Raw genomic sequence first — 23,352 nt, 5'->3', positions numbered from 1 at the left:
TAATATTAACCATAAAACTTCTTAGAATAAAAGAAAATTTACTTTAATGTGATATACACAAATTTATTCAAGAGATTCATAAATTATTTTTATAAATTGTTGATAACTGTCTTGAATGAGTCATTAATTAACAAACATCGTAGAAGTTTAGATCATAGAAGACAAGAAGTCCTCAACATAAATTGAAGAGAAATCATACTATTTTTTACAATTAACTAAAATTAATTGAGACTAATGAAATTATGTGTTATTTATTTTTTAGTTAATGAGTTTCAATTTTAAATTTATAATAATAAATATCAAAATATACATTTTTGATATACAACACAAAAAAAATATTGACGAAAAAAAATGTGACGCATTATTAGTTTAGTTAGTAACCTCTTATCTCTAACCAAAATTAAATTATGAGTATAAACACTATGGGTCTATACTATGTAATACATTATATTAAGAATATGATATATAATACTATATATTCATTTTCTATACTAATAAAATTATTTATTAGTATGATGTTGCATGGCCTTGATAAAAATCTATAATGTTAGAATTACAGCTTAATAGATACAAACCCATAATGTAACTGTTAATATAAGCCAATAGATTTTGTAATCAAAATAAGAATATTTTCGTTTTTAAATGTTAGGACTCCCCGAAGACCTAAGTAAGATATTTAGTAAAGACTGCGAATGTCCGTCCACATAAGGGGAAGAGGAATGAAGCAAAATGCATTGTGGGGATCAGACCCACACATTTTGTTGTGTTTCATAACTATATCAAATTATCAACATCTCATGGGGATATTTTTTACTTGCAATTTAATTGATTCATTCGACGTTGACCTAAACAAAAAAGTTTCTATAAAGTGTGTGATATACAAGCACTTCTTTAATATCATCCCATTAAAATCCCAGTAAATAAGATCTTTTTTCGGGTAAAAAAATCAATTATCTTGTACATCAATAGATACTACTACAGATTTTCAAAGCAGTGAGATGAAGACCAAAACCCAAATTTCATAAAATGAATATGCATGAGTTTTGATGTCTCGATGAGGATAAAAAACTTGTGAAACCAAATATATATTTTTTACTTTAAAAAGTAAAGGCTTATTGGACCTCATATGGATCAAGGAACTAGGTTTAGATAAATCCTTCAAGGGTAGATGCACATATAATAAAAGATTAATGTGGGAAAAATCTTGAGATTAGGTTAGTAAAGCAATCACGAATGAATATTAGCACTTTCAGAACCTTTAATTTCAAATCATATCAGACAAGATTTAAATTTAACTTGAATGTTATTCCTCAGCACCCACTGATTCAAAAGTCTAAAAACTTATTACGATACACGCTCAATAAAAATTCCGAAATCATCCAACAAAGCAACTTCAATGACGTCATCAAATGTGCCATTCTAGCCTGTATTTAAATATGTAGAATTGAAAACTGATAAAGAAGAAAAGCTGTTTTTATATATTTCACACTTTTTTTCAGATAATACAATGATCTATTTATAAGATGAAAGATTTAAATTCTATTAATAGTCATAAATTACAATCAAAATCTATTATAATCATTTATCAAAATAACTACTGACTCTTGACTTTTTATTTTAAAAAAATTGATGAATTAAAACTATTAAAATTGACATTTAAGTTTATTCAACAAAACTCTCTCGTAAACTTAAATGTTTCTACCATCCTTCATGCTGATCAATTTCTTGTAGTTGTCAAAAAGTACCGTCAGTAGCAGTTTCGTGAAAATATCTGCAACTTGATCTCAACTTACCACGTGCACTAATTTCACATTTTTTTTCCTTCACATGATCTCGGATGAAATGAACGTGAATGTCAATGTATTTGATTCTCTCATGATTCACTGGGTTCTTTGCTAATTTATCACCAACTCGTATCATAGTCGCACCGATTTATTGTTGCTCGAATTTGCCTAACAGATTTCTGAGCCATATTGTATGACATACACACCCAGATGCTGCCACATATTCAGCTTCACATGTCAAGAGCATCACAATTGGTTGCTTCTTTGAAAGCCAAGTAAAAGTCGTGTTACTCATGAAGAACACATATCCCGATGTACTTTTTCGATCATCTAAGTCTCTGCACCAGTCATTGTCGGAGTATCCAATTAACTTGTAATCTTCTGCTTTCGAATAGAATAACCCGAATGATATTGTTCCTTGGATATATCGTAGAATTTGCTTCAACACCTTCCAATGTGAATAAACCGGCTCCTCCATGAACCAACTTAAAATGCCAACATTTAACGAAAGGTTTGGCCTTGTGCATGTGAGATAGCGAAGGCTTCCCACTAAACTCCGATATTTGCTTGCATCGACTCGTTTTCCTCCATCAAATTTCGAGAGTTTTGCACCCAGTTCCATTGGTGTTGATATAGGATTGCAATGTGTCATCTTGTATTTTTTTAAAATCTCCTTTGCATATGTCTTATGTGACACAAAAATACCTGTCTCTTCTTGTCTTACCTCCAGACCAAGGAAAAAGTTTCATCAAACCCAAATCTGTCATCTCGAATTCTCGTGCCATTATGCTCTTAAACTCTTGTATCATCTCATCATTGTTCCCCATAAAAATGAGGTCATCAACATAAAGAGCAACAAATAACATATTACCTCTACTTTTCTTCATGTAAAGAGCATGTTCATAGGGACATTGTTCAAACTCGTTCTCCTTGAAGTATGTATCGATGCGAGAATTTCATGCCCACGGTGCTTGCTTCAACTCGTAAGGTGCTTACTTCAATTTCAGCACCTTCTTCTCTTCTCCACTTTTCATGTACCCGGGTGATTGTTCAATGTAGATTTCTTCTTCGAACACTCCATTCTAGAATGCTGACTTGACATCCATTTGAAATATTGGCCAATTGAATTAAGCCGCTCAATGAGCAATTAGATTCTCTCCATTCTTGTAATAGGAGCAAACACCTCATCATAGTCAATTCTCTCCTTTTGCTTGTATCTCTTTGCAACAAGTCGTGCCTTGTACCATTCTATCTCGCCTTGAGCATTCATCTTTCTCTTAAACATCTATTTCACACCAATGGGCTGACTTCCTTTTAGTAACTCTGCTAACTCCCATGTGTTGTTGCGGTCAATTGCTCTAATCTCCTTGTCCATGGCAGTTTGCCACTTCTTGTCTCGCATCGCCTCTTCAAAACTTATATTCTTGGAATCTGCCAAAAGATTGACAATGTGTACATTTATCAAATCATACAAATCTTGCAAACTTCGCATTTTGGGTTGTTGCAGTTCATTTTCATCATTGGTAGTTACAGGATTTGTCGGCATGATTGTTGGTATAGCGGTTGATTATTCTCTACCTTCGTTGATAACCTCCATTGAGTTACTCCAATCCCACTTGCTTACTTCATTAACTTGTACATCACGACTCACCACAACCTCCTTACTTATTAAGTCTAGTAGCTTGTATCCTTTTGTTTTCTTGTCATATCCAATAAAAATATACCTTTTGTTTTTGTCTTCGAGATTCGTTCTTTGCTGATTCGGCACGTGCGCATAGGCCACATTGCCAAATACTTTGAGATGAGAAATTGTTGGTTTTTGTCTACTCCATGCCTTTTGTGGTGTTTGATCATCCAGCTTTGCATGTGGATAACGATTTTGCACATAGATAGCGCACTGCACAGTTTGCGCTCAAAATTTCATCGGCCTCTTCTTACTCTTGAGCATTGACCGAACCATATCAAGAACAGTCTGGTTCTTCCTTTTAGCCAAACTGTTTTGTTAGGGAGAGTATGGTGTGGTTAGAAATCGCCTTATACCTTGCACCTCATAATACTCCATGAAAGCCATCAAAGTATACTCACCACCTCTATTGGATTGTACCGATTTGATATGTCTATCAATTGCCTTTTCCACCACCATTTTGAACTTTTTGAACACCTTGAATGTCTCAAAATTTTCTTTCACAAAATAAACCCAAATTTTTCGTGAGAAATCATCAATAAAAGAAATGAAATACCTCTTACTGTTAAAAGATTTGGGAGTGATTGGTCCACATATGTCAGTATGAATCAATTCGAGAGGTTCCTTAACACGATATTCTGCCTTCTTTTGAAATGTAGTTCTCGCATGCTTGCTGAGCACACATTCATCCTAAAAAAATTTCTCGTAGTCCATGTCCGATAGCCTATGCACCATGTTCTTCTTTGCCAACTTGTATAGACCACCATGATGTAGGTGACCAAAACGGAGATGCCACAACAATGCCTTGTCTTCTACGTTGACTCGCAAATATTTTTCTTGAACGCTTCTCAAATTCAGTTTATACATGCAATTTCTCCCCATTTCAACTTGAGCAACCAAATGCCAATGTTTATCTTTCAAGTGTAATATCCGGTCTTTCATAAGTACCGAATAACCTTTCTCCATAAGTTATCCTATATTCAAAATGTTGCTCTTGAGATCTGGTACGTAATATACATCTTGGATTGACCTAACTAAGCCATCCTTTTGTAAATAACAAACCGTACCTTGGCCTTTGACTTCAACCTTCGACGCATCTCCAAACGACATATGTTCAGTTTCAACCTTTTGCATCTCTTTGAATAGGTGCTTGTGCCCACACATATGATTGCTTGCATCCGTGTCAAGGTACCATATCGTGTTGTTGTTGGTGTTATCTTCGTTGTATGCTATCAAGAGAAAAAATCCTTTTGCTTCCTCATCTTTCGTGACTAAATTGGTTGTCTCTTCCACCTTTTTCTCGACTCGACATTCTTTCGTAAAATACCTTACCTTGCGACAATTGTAACACTTATCGGAGTTGCAATCCTTCGCATAGTGACCATATTTGCCACACTTGTAGCACTTGATGTTGGAATAATTCGATCGACTGCCTCTCCAACGGCCACGTCCTTTTCCACGCTAATTTTGCTGGTTGAAATGTTCTTTCTCCTCGTAATATCCTTCTTGGCCGCGACCTCTACCACCACAACCATTTCCTCGACTTTCACGAACACGTCCTCTACCTCGAATGTTTTGAGAATAGAGTGTCTTTTTGCATCTTTGATTGATGCCTTGGTTTGAAGTGCTTGCTCAAGTATCTCCTCCCCCTTCTTCTTCTTACGTTATTCGTGTGCCTCAGGAGAACTGGTGAGCTCGTCAACCTTAAGTGTTGTTAGGTTCTTTGACTCTTCTATAGCACATACGACATTCTTGAAATAGTCAATTAATGACCTCAAAATCTTCTCCACAACTCATGCATCAGTTAAAGCTTCTCTATTTCGTTTGAGTTGGTTCACCATGGTTTGAACACACGTGATGTAGTCGAAGACCCCTTCTGACTTCTTCATCTTCATGCTTTCCAACTTGCCAGGAAGAGTTTGAAGGCAAACTTGTTTAACCCGATCAGCTCTTTTGTACACATTCGCCAAAATGTCCCACTCTTCTTTTGAAATTGTCGTATTCGCAATCTTCTCAAAGCTCGACTTGTCAACAGCTTGAAACAACATGTACAAAGCTGCCTTATTTTTCAATAGTGTCTCTTTCAACGTCTTGTGTTGAGCTGCCAAATATCCCGTGGTAGTTTTTAGTTCTTCGAAACTTTCTTGGACCACCTCCCAACCATCTTGAGACCCAAGAAGAACTTTCATTTGGATGCTCAATTCTCATAGTTTGCCTTTGTTAGTCGGGGGCAGGGGCACATTATTAGTCACACTCGCCATAAGCTCTTAATACCAAATTGTAGAATTGAAAACCGATAGAGAAGAAAAACTGTTTTTATATATTTCACACTTTTTGTTAAACAATACAATGATCTATTTATAGGATGAAAGACTTAAATTCTATTAATAGTCATAAATTACAATCAAAATCTATTATAGCTATTTATCAAAATAACTACTGACTCTTGAACTTTTATTCTAAAAAAAACTGCTAAATTAAAAGAATTAAAACTGACATTTATGTTTATTCAACAAAATATACATATAAAGAATGTCCATATCAGCATCAACAGGAACATGATTGAGCCTCTTCATCCATTATGGATTAAATGATATCAAAGACATATGTGATCAAACCCAAGTCTGAAACAAATAAATTATCCTTGGCTATTTTATCACTGTCTCCAACGTTGGTTGTTGTACCTCCAGCGTGAGCTACTGCGGTTACAATCATCTTTGGGAATATCATATTGCTCCGGAAGGTACCTTGTGCTCCTTCTAGCTGTTGAAATAAGAAATTTGAGTTACATTGAATTGTAAAAGGGAAGAGTTTAAAGTTAGAAGCCAGAAATTGTTTAAGTAGAATTAATGCTTGAAGAAAGAAGTTATTGATATATATAGAGATTTCTAGACTTCAAGAAAACGTTTGAGAAAGAAAAGTGAAACTGATGTAGCAACCTCTTTCATGTGCTTGGTATCCTTGTTGAAGTTTTATCTTTGAGGTTTCAAGCTTCTCATCCATTATTGCAACATAATTTGATGACCATCGTGACTAAGGAAAGAAATAGGATAAGACAAGATGAAATAATTAAGAATAGAACCAAACAACATGCTCCAGCTTGAATTTTTGGAAATAATCCCTTCTTTTATCAAACTTTTACGAACTAGTAAAATAAAAAGCGAATATTCTTTCAAAATAAGATGAATCAATTAGGCAAATTATTCCTGTACTTACGTGTGGAGCAGCATTTGATCTTTGATGAACTTTGTCCTTGTCCTTCTTCATAGTACTCTTTTGATCATTTTCAGCATCTGTCTGCTCCTTTTGTTTTCTAAACCTTTGTAGGGAACATTCCGTGTCTGATGATGTATATTTCATTTGGTTATTGCATTTCTCACTGGATTTTTTCCATGCCCTTTTTTGGCGCTTGTTAGTTGGGATGGTTTTTGAGTCGTCTCCAAGTTGCAACTCCAGTTTTCTCTTGTTTTCAGTTATTGGAGGATATGTTTGTGCCTCATAAATCACTTCAATTTCAAAGTTTTTGTGTGAAGGTGTATTGTTTTTCGGACTAATCAATTTGTCAATGAGTTCTTGCTTTTGTTTCTGGATGGTCTTGATAGATGCATCTTCACCTGCATGGTTATGAATTATAGGATCTGCTTTGCATAAAGTGCATACGATTTTAGAGAGTCACAACTCAGCTAGAGGGAAGAAAACCAAAACTATAAATCCTCAGAAAGTAAGAGACTTACTTTCATCATTGTCTAACTCCTCAAAATACTTCTCTCGGACAAGAAATTAAGCAGATCACCAAGGCATATCGGCCAAAAAAAAAGGGCATTTCATTACTTTCAATAAAAAATAATGGAAACAAAATCAAGCTTACGTACAAATAAATAGTTATTTACCGTTGCTAACTCCACTTTATGTATGTTGCCAATGTGAGCTCCTTCATCCATTGGAGGATTAGACAATACATGTTCATCTAATGTGGTAGGAGGGTCAGTCCTTCGCTTAAAATGTTAGCCACTGTTGGTTCTAGTTACTGTCTACTTTCAGAATATGATAAATTGAGTACTCGAATGTAAGTCAGGTGAATTACTACTATAATCTTAATTACCTGACAGGCCAGCTTTTTCATCAATTTCATTCTCTATGATCACCTTAAACTTACTGCAGTAAATAAATAAGATATTATACTTTATTAGCTATTTCATTTTAAAACCAATATTTTGTGTATACTATATATCCCTAGCACAAATACTGGGAACTTGAGATAACTTATCTATATTACCTGCTCCACTGGGAAACCCAGCCACAATATTAATTACATACTGTATTGTTTAATTAAAAATGCATTCAATTCAGAGTACAAAAAAACGAGGGGAAATGGATCTTTTAATACTATATTAATTGTTTCATGTTGTCAAGCAATAATGTTCCTTTTGATGAGCTTGCTTCTGGATTTTCAATCAAATCCATTTGCTTATTATACATAAATTCCACTCATCATGATGCATATTTTGATGTGGATTAAAATTCCACAGGCTTCATAATGACTTCACAGCCGTAGAGCAGAAAAACCCAGCACCTAGTTGGTAAGCTCTTAAGTTCATGTAGACATGCATATGTTCCTTAATTTAAGGCTTCAAGTATTTGAACTCTTCCGGATCTAAAATTTCAAATTTAGTGAGATGAGAATAATTAAGCAAGCAAACACAGAAAGCTCTCCTTCATCCATGTAATTGATATAGAACCGCACCTTTAGAAACTATCTAAGATTTCGTTTTCCAATGTAGTAAAGTTTAGTTGTTTTAGAAAAATGATTCATCAATTTTTTATTTTTTTTAAATTAAGTAGACAATGAATAGAACAATGCAATTTCTTGCTGCAGGAAAACATCTTTAATGTAAAAAAAATGCTTATATATATATGGTCTTAGCAAAAAGATTAAAGCTCAATTTGGGTAAGCTTCTGTAAGAGTGTTTGTAACAAAAATTAAAATAAGTAATTTTTTATAAGTTAAAATCTTATATATCTAATTGCTTTGGAAAAGTAACTTAAAAAAAATCTAAGAGTATAAACTAATTTTAACTTATGAAAAAAAAAATTATTTATTTTATCTTTTTATTTCTTTTTCTCTAAAAGTACTTTTACAAAATTTTATCAAAATTAAACCTGAATCACTAATCTTTAAAATCCCCACTGTAGAAATAAAGAAAAGCCAAACTAAAAAACTTGATGAAGACATTTCATGCATTTCATCAATCTCTACCTTGTCAGTAAGGCAAAGCGAAAGAAAGAGAGAATAAACAAAATTTAGTGACAGGGTCAAAATTTGGATAATGGGAGATAGAAAATTTTTTATTTCAACAACAACAATTAAATTTTATTTTCCTAAGTAATTAATCATACAATACTATTAAATTCAATCAAAAATCAAAATTTCAAAAATAAAAAAACCTCTTACTCCACATTAGAAAAAAAATGTGTCATTTTATTTTTAACAGTATCCTATTATTATTAATCAATAACAAGAGGATTCAGAAATATTGAGACGTCTTAGTATCTAAACTTAAATAAAACATTCACTAGCAAAGGCACAGGACTCTTACTCAGCAACCCTTTTTGCTTCTCGAATAACCCTCTTCGACCAGTGCAGTTGAAGATCACATACCGTCGTTCCTATATCTGTAACCTAAAAGGAGACAGATGGAAAGAAGAGATGTGAGGTTCAACATAAACGAATGATTGAGAAACACAAATGAAGACATTATCTTATACCATCAGTACTGACAATGGTATCATTTTTGTTTAAAATTAACCTGACATGATTTGGAAATATGATTGACTCTGCATATATAATATAATAACAATATGAATTTAATTCCTTTAAAGTGAAAGATATATTTTATGAGGAAAATGTACTTACAACCTTAATTATAAAAGAAAAAAACTGTTATAATTGTAATAAAATATGTACATATTTATAATAAATTACGAAGTTATTAAAGTTTTAATGGTTAGATTTTTAATTAAGAGCACTAACTTTGCTTCACTCTAAGAAGACAAACCCTGAAAATAAATGATGTTTTTTGTGATTTGCTAATATGATCAATGAGTTTGATTAACTTCAGTGATCGATATATTTAAGCCTTGATTGATGCATAGTCAACAACCATGAAGAAAAACCAGCCAAAATAATTAGTGGCTTTTGGGATGATATCTTAGGCGTATTTCTTTGAATACTTTGAAAGAAAATTATAATACATAAAAAAGTTAGAAGTACCGAATTGAAATGGCTTGTTAAAACGCTGTACAAGAAAATAGAGTTAACTTAATTCAAATTAAATAAGAGGAAAGAAACTTAACAGAAAAGTCAGATTCCTTTAGAAAATTGATCAATAAGCATATATAGTAGAATTTGGATTTTGGAATCTGTTGGTACAGAATTCAAATCTTATCTGTTGCTACGAACTGATTCATAAAAAGAAAATAATAAGGAAATATACTTAACATAAACCCTAAAAAAAAGGGTAGGGAGAATCAACATTCATAAACCCAAATCTATTCATTCTTACCATTAAATCCTTCAAAGAGCATACAATATATGTCAGCATCTGCAGCCCAACTACTAATTCTGTCTCCGTCTATCAAAATAAATCCCAGCACAAACTAGTCAAAGTCAAAGGAAAAGTTGCAACAGCTAAGCATAAAAGCAGGCAAGCTTATACATCCATACTTACTCATATTCATATAGATTATATACTAACAATATTTATATCTCTCATTTTTGTTATCGTTTTTTTTTTTTTGAACTTATCGTATGTTTAACTATTTCTTCTATTACTATCACTGCTGCTAGTGAATACATAATAATCATTTTTCTTTCTTTTGGATACACCATATATTGCATATATACATACACAATAATTAATCATTCTTCATTCCAATAAAGTATAGAACCAGCATAAGATTAAATTATGTTAATAATTGGTTAAATAATCGAGTGAGACTGACCACATTTTCGTTGTTGACAAGTAGCTTCTTGATCTCCAAAATATGATTAATGTTCTCTTGCTCTTCTATGTTGTCATATTCCTGATCAGTTCCTTCCATGCTGCAATTGCTCTTTTCCTCAAAACTAATTATTTCAACATGTCCGCTTAAACAATATGTGTTGTTGTCTAAACTAATTATCTGTCGATCATCATTGTGAACATCTAAATGAAGCTTACTAGAAGCACATTCAATTTTCTTGTCCATGAACTTTGGTGTCTTCTATATGTAATTGATGCTGATCCATTCAATTGCTGCAATAACGCACCCTGAATTGGCACGAGTAAAGTTGCTCAGCAATTTGATCTCTCCGGTTGGAGTATATATTAATAAACACACAACAAAAAATGTATTTTTTTTACAACAAACATCTTCATAGTACTGCTTGTGAGCATTGGATTCACACAGATCACAAGAATGACATTAATCAAAATCTATCAACTTGTTATGATCTATTATTTCTGTTAGGTCGGAATATCCCCCTTCTACTCAATCATGTATATATATATATATACACACACCCACACTTTGATATGATCTAAGCAGTAGTTTCACCGAGCAAAGACATGAACCTAGAGCTATACCAAAAAATCTAGCATGCAATTGATGAAAAACGAGTTACCTCAAAAGATGAAACGGGGGAAGAGGGTCGGAGAATGAGAGTGAAAGCTTCTCATGTTGGTTTATGGGGCTGGGAGAGTGAAAACATTTGGACAGAAATGATACATAAGAGAAACAAATTATGACCAACAAAATCAGTAAATTCCACTATTTAGTTTGGAAGAGCGGTGTGATTTCACTTCTAAATCCTGCTAATTTGGTAATTTTGTAGCGGATTCGTGCTATTAATCTTTAATGCCTCCAAAAATTTTTCATTTCATAGCGTTTATGGATACATAGTAGGAGAATGTTGAGTTGTTTTAAAATTTTAAAATGGTTACGTGCAAATATTGATAATTTTCCTATTCAGTAACGTTCCTTCAATAGAATGACGTCCCTTCGTTTGAAATCATTCTTACAATAATTAATGAACCTTCTATTGTATACCTTTCCATCTTAGCTTTCACCCTGGTGAAAACTCTGAGAGATACTGTATCCTTAATACAATTTAATCTAATAATATGTATGGTTATAGTTTTAAGGTGTTTTTGTTTTATATATATTAAAAAATTTGAGAGGATATGTATCCATCTAATAGAGAGATAGTTTTTAATTTAAAAAATTACTTGGAAGTACTTACATTAGCATGAGTTATTGTTTTTGGTTAGCTTGAAGATATATGAAAGAAATTTACTGGCTCAGTGAAATTGGAAAGTTATACATGCTCATTTTTCTCGGCAGGCAATGCGCGCAACAAACAGTTACCATATATAATTGGACACATTCATAAAATGTTTAAAAAGGACCATAAGAGCTACTTTTACATTAAGTGGATAACTATGATATGTACACAAGCGATGCATTATTTGGCATATATTTAGGGAAACATTTTAGGACAAAAATATTTCAGTTATGACACATTTCAAAAATTTTACAATAAGATTGATAAAAATAAATAATAATAATAACAAAATTAATAAATACTAGTACATATTCTATATATTATTATTACATTATAAATGCATTAATATTAAAATCATTTTTATCATCATCAAGAAAATATTTTTTAATCAAAATAGTTAATTATAGTGTTTTTTAATAAAACAAATTCATTTAAATTTAATAGTAAAATATAGTTTTGATATTTCATGGAAATTTTATATAAAAAGGTAAGCTATAATTAGCAAATATTTTTTCATCTCTTTAAAAAATTATAATTGAAAAGTTTACTTACTACTATTATTCCCATGAGTTATTATTATTGTTATTATTGTTTCATCTCATAGAATTAAGATAGGTGGTTAAAATAGAAAAAAAATTATCAAAATTTAATATAAGTCATTCAATTTTTACTTTCTTTAACTAATTTAAAATATTTAATGAGATATATTCAATAACTTTATGCCATATATTCATGAGTATATTATTATTATTAAATCTTTTGGGCAAAAGGAAAGTGAATTAATACACACTGAATACCAGATCTTGGTTGAATCACCGCACTCATATCATTTTGGTAGGACTCACATCACGGATAATTAATGTTATAATAATTTTTTTATCCTATTAATGTTATATTATTATTAATTTATATATATATATATGTATATATATATATATATATACATTTGATATTTTAAAAAGGTAATTTAATAGCTATTTAATAATTCAAAAGATTGTTAAAAGAAAGTCGTACGAGGATTTGAAATTATTCTTCACATCTCAACTCAAAATCTTAGGACAGTGATAGAAATGCAAAGTTTTTCCATATCCGTGGAGATGAGATGGAATTATCTATCTTGAACAAAATGGTGGATTAGGGTTCTTTAATCAACGAAGGTCCAATGGGAAACACAGTTCTTTAATTCTTTATGCATTTCAAGATTTATCTTATTGAATTTAGATTGCGAGTGTGGTATAAAATGATTCTGTGATATATATATATATATATACACGATCAATTGAATAAACAAAACATAAGCGTTTTAAAATTATAATGACTAACTATAAGCTCGTCCAATACTATAAAAAAATTTAAATTATATAAATATTAAAAAATATATAATAATTATAAAAATTTAAATTAATCTAATAATTTTAACTTTATTATATTTTATATTTTAATTAATAAAAATTAAATTTTTATACTATTATATTTTATACTTTAATTAATAAAAATTAAATTTTTATACTTTTTAAATTATTTAATAATTGTAAATAATCAGTAAAAAAGAAGTAGAATGAAGAAAAGTTATTGAAATAATTTGTATAATATTAAATAAAGTGGTAAATGAGAAGCTTTATTAGAGTATTAAAAATAATAAAACTCACACCACTTTAATTTTTTTTTAGGAAAATCTATAAGTAATATAAGCCCATTTATCAAAGAATAGTAGTTTTTTTACACTTATTTTTTCATATATATCATTTTCACCCTTTTTTTATTTTTATTTTTTGTTCTATTACATCCATTATATCTTTTATTTTTCTTTATCATATCTAGTTTACATCGTTGACAGTGTAAAAGATATATATATAATACCAATATTATAGTCAAACAAGTTTGTAAGTATATTAAAAAGAAGTGTTAGTTATAATAACTTGCTAGCCACACTTTGAGTTAGAATGCGAATCTATCATCTATGGATCGTAAATATGTTTATACGATAACATTACACATTTTACTTTTTACACTTACAAAATAAGGATACAATAATTAGATTAACCTCTAAATGAAAAAATTCGATTGGTTTATGACATCATTTATGATTTAAAAATAGTTATTGCATAAGATAAAACTAAAGAATTAGAGTTATCCCAAAGTCACCAAGCATGCATGCCGACTTATGACTTTCTTCTCCTTGAGTAGCATCATCGGTGAAGTTCTAAAACATACACAATGTGCATGGATTCTAAACAAAAATATGGATACAGATTCTCTATAATTTACACGAGTACTATGTGGTAAAAAAAATTCTACTTAAGTGAATTTTGATATGTTTAAATAATTTTTTTTTTAACTTTCACTTAAATGAACAAAAGTTTAATCAAGCAATAATTATATTAACTTAAGTAAATATTGAAATTAACATAAAATAGTATTAGTAACTCTCGCTTAAATAAGAACAAATATATTTAAATAAATATTAAAATTGTTAATTAAAAATTGGATTAAAAATATTATATTTCAAACATTTTCCTTCATTTAAGGAAAACACTTTTCACTTAAGCAAATCTCAATTCGCTTAATTGAATTATAAATTTCTTAAACAAAAATTAGATAAAGAGCACCACATTTCATAGATCCTTATTTGTTTAACAAGTGCTTAAGTAACTTAAGCAAATCATGTGTGATTTAAATGAATTTTGATTTACTTAAGGAAAGTTTGTAGAAAAGTTAAAAAAGAATATCAGAAATTGGTCATCTAATACAAAACATAAGTCAATACAACAAATTTTAAAAGAGAATGAGATATTTTTATTATATATAAAAATTTCATAATCAGGTTGTAACGGTGAGGTATCCCTCAAACAAAATACATTATGAAAATAAATTAAATATGAAATAAAACCTAAAATGAAATAATGAAAAAACAAACTAAAATCATGATTCTTGTGTAACATTATCATGTATAGGTTGATCCTCCTTCATGTGGTCTCTTCCCTCCATAATATGTTGCTCTTCATGACCCTAATCCTCTTTAGCTTGATCCTCTTCTATGACTCCTTGATAGGGATTGCAATAGATAAACTACCTGATGGACACCCATAAAATTTACTTACAACGAATAAGGTATTTACTCGCTATCTAGATATGGATACTACCTAAGTATCTAAGTACCTACTCCACCCTATACTTGCATAGTAGAACAATTAATATAGATATATATATATATATATATATATATATATATATATGTGTGTGTGTGTGTGTGTGTGCTACTTATATAAAGTTATATAAGATTATTATAAAAATATATTCAATAATAAAGTAAACCAAAAAAAAATATTTTGGTTCATATTTTTAATAGAAAATTTACTATTTTATATCATTTAACTAGATTAATACAATTTAATTATTACATAATTCATATGAGATTGACATTTTTTTTAAAACATTATTTATATGACACATATACAATATTTTTCATACAAATATTTTTATTAATAAAATTATATTGATATTTAAATCATAAAGTGAATGATAAATAATAAACATATTATAAATTTTATGATCACTTACTATTATCGTAAGCTTATTATTTATTGATAATATTTAAATTTTATTTTTTATATTTCAATTTAAATTAATATTTTTTATGCAACATGTGCATTATAAGTACAACTATAATTTATTAAATCTAAATAATATTATATTTACCATTTATTTATATTTAAAGAAGTTTTTAAAAAGATAAAATATAAAAATATCATTAATTTTTCTTGTTAATTTTTTCTTCTGATAAAAATGTATAATTTTTTATATACACGTATATTTTTTTATTATAAAATTTTATTATGACTATTTATCTTTTATTCAAATTCTTTCTTTTAAAATTTATATACATTATAAATATTTAATTCATTAAAATAATTTTTTAAAAATTTGTATTTTTGAAAAAATAGTTTGCGTGGTACATGAGTTAAAATACTATTATTAATATATATATATATATATATATATATATATATATATTATGTTATATTATTTTAAATAAATCAATTATTTTTCTTATAATTTCATATTTAAAAATTTTAAAAAAAATGTATTATGTATCCCCTTCTTGTTGTCGTTTAGTACTTGAACTTCTTTATCCTAACCCTACTCTCATTCTCAATATCTGCTTCATTCAAACATATTGCAGCAACCATGAATAGTTACTCGTTAGAGTTAGTTGTCATTATTGCCACAAGAGGTCACCAAGTTTTTTCACACAAAAGGTCACTCATTATGTATATCTATCTAGTCGTTACTCTGTTATTGTTGTTCGATCGAATCTCATACAAAATAGCGGTCATCGTCGACACAAGTTTTTAATTTCACTTATAGCTTCTAAAAATTTTAGTTTAAAAAATTGTTATATTAAGATACATTTAGTACTTGTAATTTTTTTAATATTTATTTTCTATCTTCTTGTACCTTATTCAGCAACTACGTATTAAATTTTTTATTACTATATTACTTATGTGAAGTTATATAAGCATATTTTTTTTTATAAATATTTTTTTTCTCAAACAAGCGTGGGTAATGTGTACGGGTATGGATATGCAAGTATCCAGAGAGTACGAGCACAATGATTAATGTTCATACCCACGCGATTATGGGACTAGGTACGAGTATTTTTTTTTTAAAAATGCGAGTATGGGGATGAGTACTATAATACCTTACCCATACCTACACATTGCCATTCCTACCCCTTGATTAGTATAACTCCCATATTCACCATTATCACTAGCATGTGATTTTTCTTCTCCTTGTTCATATATTGCATCCTCTTCATATTGGTTGAGGTCATTTGAAAATTGAGGGGTGTCTCTAGGCCATGAGACTTATGCAAAAAATTATTCAAGTTTAGGCCATGGGAATGTTGAAGTGTCTCCTTGATGTTACAGTAGGAGAAAGCGGTAGAATGATTAATTGAGGTATGTGTATGCTCGATAGTTTGCTGCCAGCTGGTGATGAATATGTGCATAAGGTTGATGATTGGCCTCTATCTGTTGCTATTGATAAGTCTGTATTTTAACATATTTTTATTTTTTGCCATTATTTTTATTAGATTTTTACATTAATTTCTATTATTATTGTGAAGATTAATATGAGAATATTACATTTAGGTTTTTGGGAGCATTTTGTGCTTAAATTGGTTAAAAAATAAGGCTTCATAATAACTAACATGTCTATACCCCAACACAAGCACGGGTGTGCTTCGAGCCACATGCACAACCATGCTTACCTGCAAGAAGTCCAATTATGGACAAATTTTAAGATTTTCAAATCCTGTTAAAAAGACATCACAGGCAATGACTTTTACACATCCTTTTGATATCATCCTTTCCACTTCTTTTACACATCTATTTCACATCCTCAATCTTAGTGTTTGCCAGTTGTTAATGACTATTGGAGCTTTGGGAACGCGTCTTGGAATCAAGAGCTTTTCTCATCTTTTTTTCATTGTAGACTCCTCTAATTTGCATTTAAATTTTAAATAACTATGGATTAATTTATTGTTATTTTTACTTTCTTTTATATTATGTCTAGTTAAATCCATAGTCAGGACTATATTGGATTCTTTGCATGACATTATGGAATCTTTATGATTTATAATAATTTCACATTTCCTTTCTTGACTAGTGTTTACCTTATTATGCTATATTTATATGTTCAGAATTAACAACTCTTAAAATACCAAAATTAATTATATTGTAAACGATTATATCACATATAGTTAATGGATCTATAAGGTAAAATGAAACAAAAGATTAGGTGGGTCAAGTTTAGTTATTATCTTTCAATCATTATTAAATTAACAGTTCATAGGCTCTTTATACTTTTGTTTCTTTTTACTTTGCATGATCATTGAGGATAATAGATTTAGTATGAGTGATTGACAATTCTAAAAGAACTAAAATTAAAATTAATCAAAAAGGGAATATAGAAAAGTGCAAAGATGAAACCATATGCCCTAAGTTATTCTCAATTAGTTTATTATTTTCTTGGACACTATATATATAGGTCTTGCATTGTTCTCAGGTTTTAACCATTATAGGGGTATAATGATTTTTTGTGTAGCTTTGTGATATAAGATAACTGAATATTTTAAATGATTGTTCGAGACATTTTTAAAAGCACACAATCAGAAAAAACTAATAACAATATTTAGTGAACAAGATTAGGCAATGGCTAAGGTCCTTATAGAAGTCATGCTTGAGCCACATTGTATTTTGTGCAATGACACTTGATGCAAAATAAAATAAAACACCTTAGTAATTTGATAAAATTTGGAAGTAATTTCTTAATAGATTTCAAAAAAATACATATGACTTTGATAAAGTGAGTGAGTTTGAGTAAGTTTGAACCAATATCATGGAGGAATACACTGTTTCTCACAATATTCTCATTTTAAGGTTTGTATGAAGCTTGGTGTTGACAAAATAATTTTTTGCACACTTTGAACATGTGATTAAAGTCTAACTTTACAATGAACTAATTTGTGAGATGACTCTCATACTAATATAAATGGGCAAAATTTACACATACTTTTTGAACATATTCTAACACGATTTTTCTTCATTTTGGTTTGTTACATATCAGAAAGGAATGAATTTCCCTTCCTTCTTTATTTAAATATGTTTTTATTATAATCGATGTAGACACATCATTAAATGTATTATTTGATTATGTCTTAAAGTTTATATGTTGTAGCAGTAGATAATTTGAAATATATTGCATACTTTGTTCCCATACATTAAAGGTTTTTGAAGCAAATGATATCAAGGTTGCGCCTAAAAACACATTAATAAGAGATGGACAAGAGAAAGCCTTTGTGGAATTATACACAATGTCAAAGGAATAGAGGTTCAGGAGATCCTAAACTTGCTACCACACACAACGATACTAACAAATACGTTTTAAAATTATTAGACTTGTATTTGAGGTATCTAGTTCAAAAGAATACTCTTGGTTAGTAGATGAATGTGTAAATGCGTTCTCTCGTCAAATCACACAACTTTGATTAGAAAAACAAAAATAGTGAGAGTCACAATGATGATGTCTCTACATTAGTCATTAATAATGGTACACAACTAAAAGGTTTCAAGCACTGCCTAAGCATAAAGATAATAACAGGCTTATTAAGATTAGTGTTTATGTTAGTATTATAATAACAGGCTTGGCTCATCAGGGTCACATATGTATCCTTATAAATATAAGAGTTTCTATATATTTTATAGTATATATCTAATTCCAACATACTAATCTATTTCTCTCTCTATATATGCTTTCTCTCTCTTAATTCTACATGGTATCAAGAACCTCTTAAGGTTCCCCCTCGCTGCCGCTGCCGTTGTCGCTCTAGAAAAAAACCTAGCAGCTTTACAAAAGGCCAAGCATGACTGCTGTAGGGATGAAAATATTTTTGGTGGCCAAAATATGTAGTAATTTGACGTTTACAGTTTGAGTGCGGCATTTTTTTTAGCCATTAAGACGTAAACTTAGGTAGTTCTATCACTATTTTTGGATATACAATGTCTGAACATGATTGTCAGGATGTGCAGATACATATCATAAGGGGACTGTTATGGAGATTGTATCTCTATCCAAACTTATCAATGTTAAGCTAGATGAGGACAGTACAAACTATATGGAGTGAAAATATTTGATTGAGATTAGCCTGGGTGGAATGGGAAAGGATAATCATTTGACTGAAATGACACCTATCAATCCTAAGGATTTTGACACATGAACGATACGTGAGAAAAAGATCCTTGTGTTGCTAGTAAATTTTGTTGATAGGCCGATTATTACCCATTACAAAATCGTGAAGGAGTTGTAAGACTTCTTGCAATTAAATTTTGAGAAATCTAATAATTTGAATCAGTTGTATGCTCTTGTGTAGGAAATTTATTGGCCAAGATAGAATAAGCAGAAGCTAATGGACTTTTTTTTTTAGTTTAAGAAGCATACTAAGGAGATACATCTATTTTAGCCTGCAAAACCATTGATGAGATGATAGCGCAGCAATGAAACTCATGGCTTTGAGTTGGCTCTATGGACTTGCTCCAAAATATGAGGTAGTTCGGTCTCACATTCTGTCAAGTAAGCAAGTTGATAATCTTACCGATGTCTTCTCTAGAGTTATGCAGTCTCCTTTGAGGAACCCAAGAACACTACAGAAAATGAGTCTCCTAACCACTCTGCCTTGGCAGCCTAATACGATAACTGTGGTGTTCGCAATAGTAGTAGAGGTAGTCATGGCCGTGAGCATATTGGAGGTTGTAGTAATGTACAGTGCTACAATTATGGCAAATTTGGCCACTATCAAAATTAGTGCACTCATCCTCCACAGAATTAGTCGATTTCTCACTTACAAGGTAATTCTCGCTTTGCTAACTCAGTGTCTTAGCCTAATACAGCTACGCAAGAGAAAGAAGGATATACTGTACGTATGAATGATGAGGAAATTATTCAGTATACTCAGTTTCATATTTCTCAACATTCATATACATTCTCTACAGTCACTTTTGTCCAAAAGGGTAATCTTACTGCATGTCTTTCCTCATCTTCCAAGCATTGGGTCATTTATTCTGGCATTACTAATCATATGACTGGGGATTCAAGTATCCTTTCCTCTTTTTGTCTACCCAATTCTATTCTTCTATAACACTCGTTGATGGTTCTAGTGTCCATATTAAGGGAAGTGGGTGTATCACTATATTTTCAACCTTACCTTTATCTCCAGTTTTATATTTGCTTCAATTCCCCTTAAATTTGTTGTCCATTAGCCAAATTACTTCATTATTAAATTGCTTAGTAGCATTTTTTTTATTCTTGTGTTTTCAGGATCCGGTGACACAAGGGATTATTGGTAGATGTATGGTATCTAATGGGCTGTATCTATTGAAAAAAAGAAGGATTCCTGCAAGCTTTTATTGCTTCTACAAATGAAAAAATGTCTCTTTTCCAACTTCATTGACGTCTAACATTTTTTTTTAATTCTTGTGTTTTCAGGATTTGATGACACAGGGGATTATTGGTAGAGGTATGGTATTTAATGGGTTGTATCTATTAGAAAAAGAAGGACTTTCGCAAGCTTCTATTGCTTTTATAAATGAAAAAATGTCTATTTTCTAACTTCATTGCCGTCTGGGTCATCCGTCTTTAGGAGTTCTTAGGAAATAATGTCGTAGTCTAGTGTCTAATTTTTATTGTGAGTTATATCAATTTGCTAAAAATCATCGTAATGTTTATTTACCTTGTTTAAATAAAGGGACTCATGCCCTATTTGAAATTGTTTATTCTAATGTTTGGGACCCTTGTTCAGTTACTTCTAAATTTGATTTTAAATATTTTATTACTTTCATGGATGATTATTCTCATGTAACATGATTATTATTTTTTTATGAAATTCAGATTTGTAGTTTTTTCTATATTTTATAATTTTTGTGTTAAAATTAAAACTCAATATAATACTTGTGTGCACATTTTTAGAAGTGACAATGCTAAAGAATATTTTTTGACATCTTTCACTAGTTTTATGAGTAAACATGACACACTTCATCCATCCTCTTGTATTGTTACTTCACAGTAAAATGAGGTCGTTAAACGTAAAAGTCGTCATCTTATGAAAGTAGCTCGTGCTCTAATGTTTGAAATGAAAGTTCTTAAACCTTTTTGGGCTAATGTTGTTGTATATTTAATTAATTGCATGTCATCATTTGTGTTATATGGTGAGATTTCTCACTCTATACTTTTCCTATCACAAACTCTTTTTTCTTTACCTCATTAAGTTTTTAGCTACACTTATTTTGTGTTTGATGTTTGTCCTCAAGTAACTAAACTTGATCCAAAGTCCCTAAAATGTGTGTTTTTGGGTTATTCTCAATCATAAAAAGGTTACCGTTGTTTTTCTCCTAATCTTGGTGGTTATCTTATTTTCTCTTATGTGTTTTTCTTTGAAAGTCTTCCATTGTTTAATTTCTCATCTTCAGAGTTCACGTATAAGGTAGATGAACTTTTCTTGACTTACACTATTCTCCAATATACACATCATGTTGCACCTCTAGCTCGTGTTGATACAAGTTTCAAGTTTTTTTAGCAAACATACTCTCGCTAGTAGAAATAGCCTTCAGAAGATGTTCCCTTCGTCCCTAATGATATTCAAGATGGTACTCAACTTGTAGCATTATCTCCTCAAGTGTCAATAGATACTATGTCTAACCTTGACCTTCTTATTGCTATCAGTAAATGTAAGAGATCTTGAACATATCCTATTTAATCTTATGTTACGTCTGCTTATTTATCCTCTACATCTAAATATTTCATGACTAGTCTAAACTCTCTTTTTGTTCTGAAGACTCTTACATATGCCTTCAGTCATGATGGTTTGCGACATGCCATGAAGGAAGAAATGTTGGCTGTTGAGACGAATGATACTTGGGATTTGATTTCTCTTCATAATGGAAAATAGGTTATTGGTTACAAGTGGATTTACACTGTGAAAGTTAATCTAGATAGTCCTATGGCTCGCCTAAAGACACGACTTGTTGCAAAAAAGTATGCCCGAACTTATGGCGTTGACTACATTGATACGTTTTCTCTTATTGCTAAAGTCTCATCTATATGTATCTTCATCTCTCTTACGGCTATGTATCATTGGCCATTATTCCAGTTAGATGTCAATAATGCTTTCTTATATGGAAACTTACAAGAAGAGGTATACAAAGAGCAACCACCTGGCTAGCTTTATTGCTCAGGGGGAGTATGGAATAGTGTGTCATTTAAAGAAGTCATTACATTGCTTGAAACAGTCACTTAGGGCATGGTTTGAGAGATCAATGACGTGATTTTATAATTTAGATTAGCAAGGAGTGAGAGTGACCATACAGTATATTACAACCAGACTATCCTTGGTTGTATTTTACTTGTTGATTGTATTGATGATATTGTTATTATAGATAATGACAAGGAAGGAATCAATAACCTAAGGAAATTTTTTCAAACCAAGTTTCAGACAAAAGACTTAGGAATGCTGAAATACTTCTTGAGTATTAAAATCATGTAATACAAGCAAGGAATCTTCCTTTCACAGGGAAAATATGTCTTAAGCTTATTGATTGAGACCGAACTAAAAGGAGTTAAACCATGTGAGACACCTATGGAGCTAGGAGTGAAACTGACTGCAGAGGGAGTTCTTTTTGCAGATCCAAAAAAATACAAAAGATTAGTAGGCAAGTTGAATTACTTGACTATCACAAGTCAAATATTGCTTTTCTAGTGAGTATTATTAGCCAGTTCATGTCATCTCTGACAGATACTCATTAAGAAGCACTAATCTGCATTGTAAAGTATATGAAGAAAGCACCGGGGCAAGGAATTGTATACAAAGATCATGGACATGCATAGATAGAGGTGCTTTCTAATGCTAATTGGACAAGATCTATGGACAAAAAATCTACTATCGAATACTGTGTGTTCTTTGGAGGTAATTTAATTTCATGGAAAAGCAAGAAGCAAAATATTATATT

The 23,352-nt window shown here is 30.6% G+C and overlaps 1 protein-coding gene across 1 annotated transcript; it reads right to left on the bottom strand.

Annotated features, from left to right (window-relative positions):
* Positions 1-6,124: 6,124 nt before the first annotated feature.
* Positions 6,125-10,716, bottom strand: LOC113862191 (probable mediator of RNA polymerase II transcription subunit 26b). The gene is made up of 7 exons (XM_027495307.1): positions 10,471-10,716; positions 10,032-10,100; positions 9,066-9,148; positions 7,571-7,623; positions 6,685-7,082; positions 6,408-6,501; positions 6,125-6,231 (listed from the first exon to the last, which is right to left on the bottom strand). Exons 1-7 carry the CDS (start codon positions 10,714-10,716, stop codon positions 6,125-6,127), a joined length of 1,050 nt encoding a protein of 349 aa, XP_027351108.1.
* Positions 10,717-23,352: the final 12,636 nt, after the last annotated feature.

The sequence above is a fragment of the Abrus precatorius genome, unplaced genomic scaffold (assembly GCF_003935025.1).
Source record: "Abrus precatorius isolate BTA unplaced genomic scaffold, Abrus_2018 Scaffold3, whole genome shotgun sequence".
In the NCBI taxonomy this organism is placed as follows: Eukaryota; Viridiplantae; Streptophyta; class Magnoliopsida; order Fabales; family Fabaceae; genus Abrus; species Abrus precatorius.
The sequence above is the reverse complement of the archived record's forward strand: the minus strand, read 5'-3'. Positions and strand labels throughout refer to the sequence as shown.

Coding starts and splice junctions, on each gene's coding strand:
- LOC113862191 (XM_027495307.1), bottom strand. CDS start 10,716: ATGGACAAGAAAATTGAATGTGCTTCTAGTAAGCTTCATTTAGATGTT. Junction 10,101..10,470: donor TTGTCAACAACGAAAATGTG/GTCAGTCTCACT, acceptor TTATTTTGATAG/ACGGAGACAGAATTAGTAGT. Junction 6,502..6,684: donor GATCAAATGCTGCTCCACAC/GTAAGTACAGGA, acceptor TTCTTTCCTTAG/TCACGATGGTCATCAAATTA.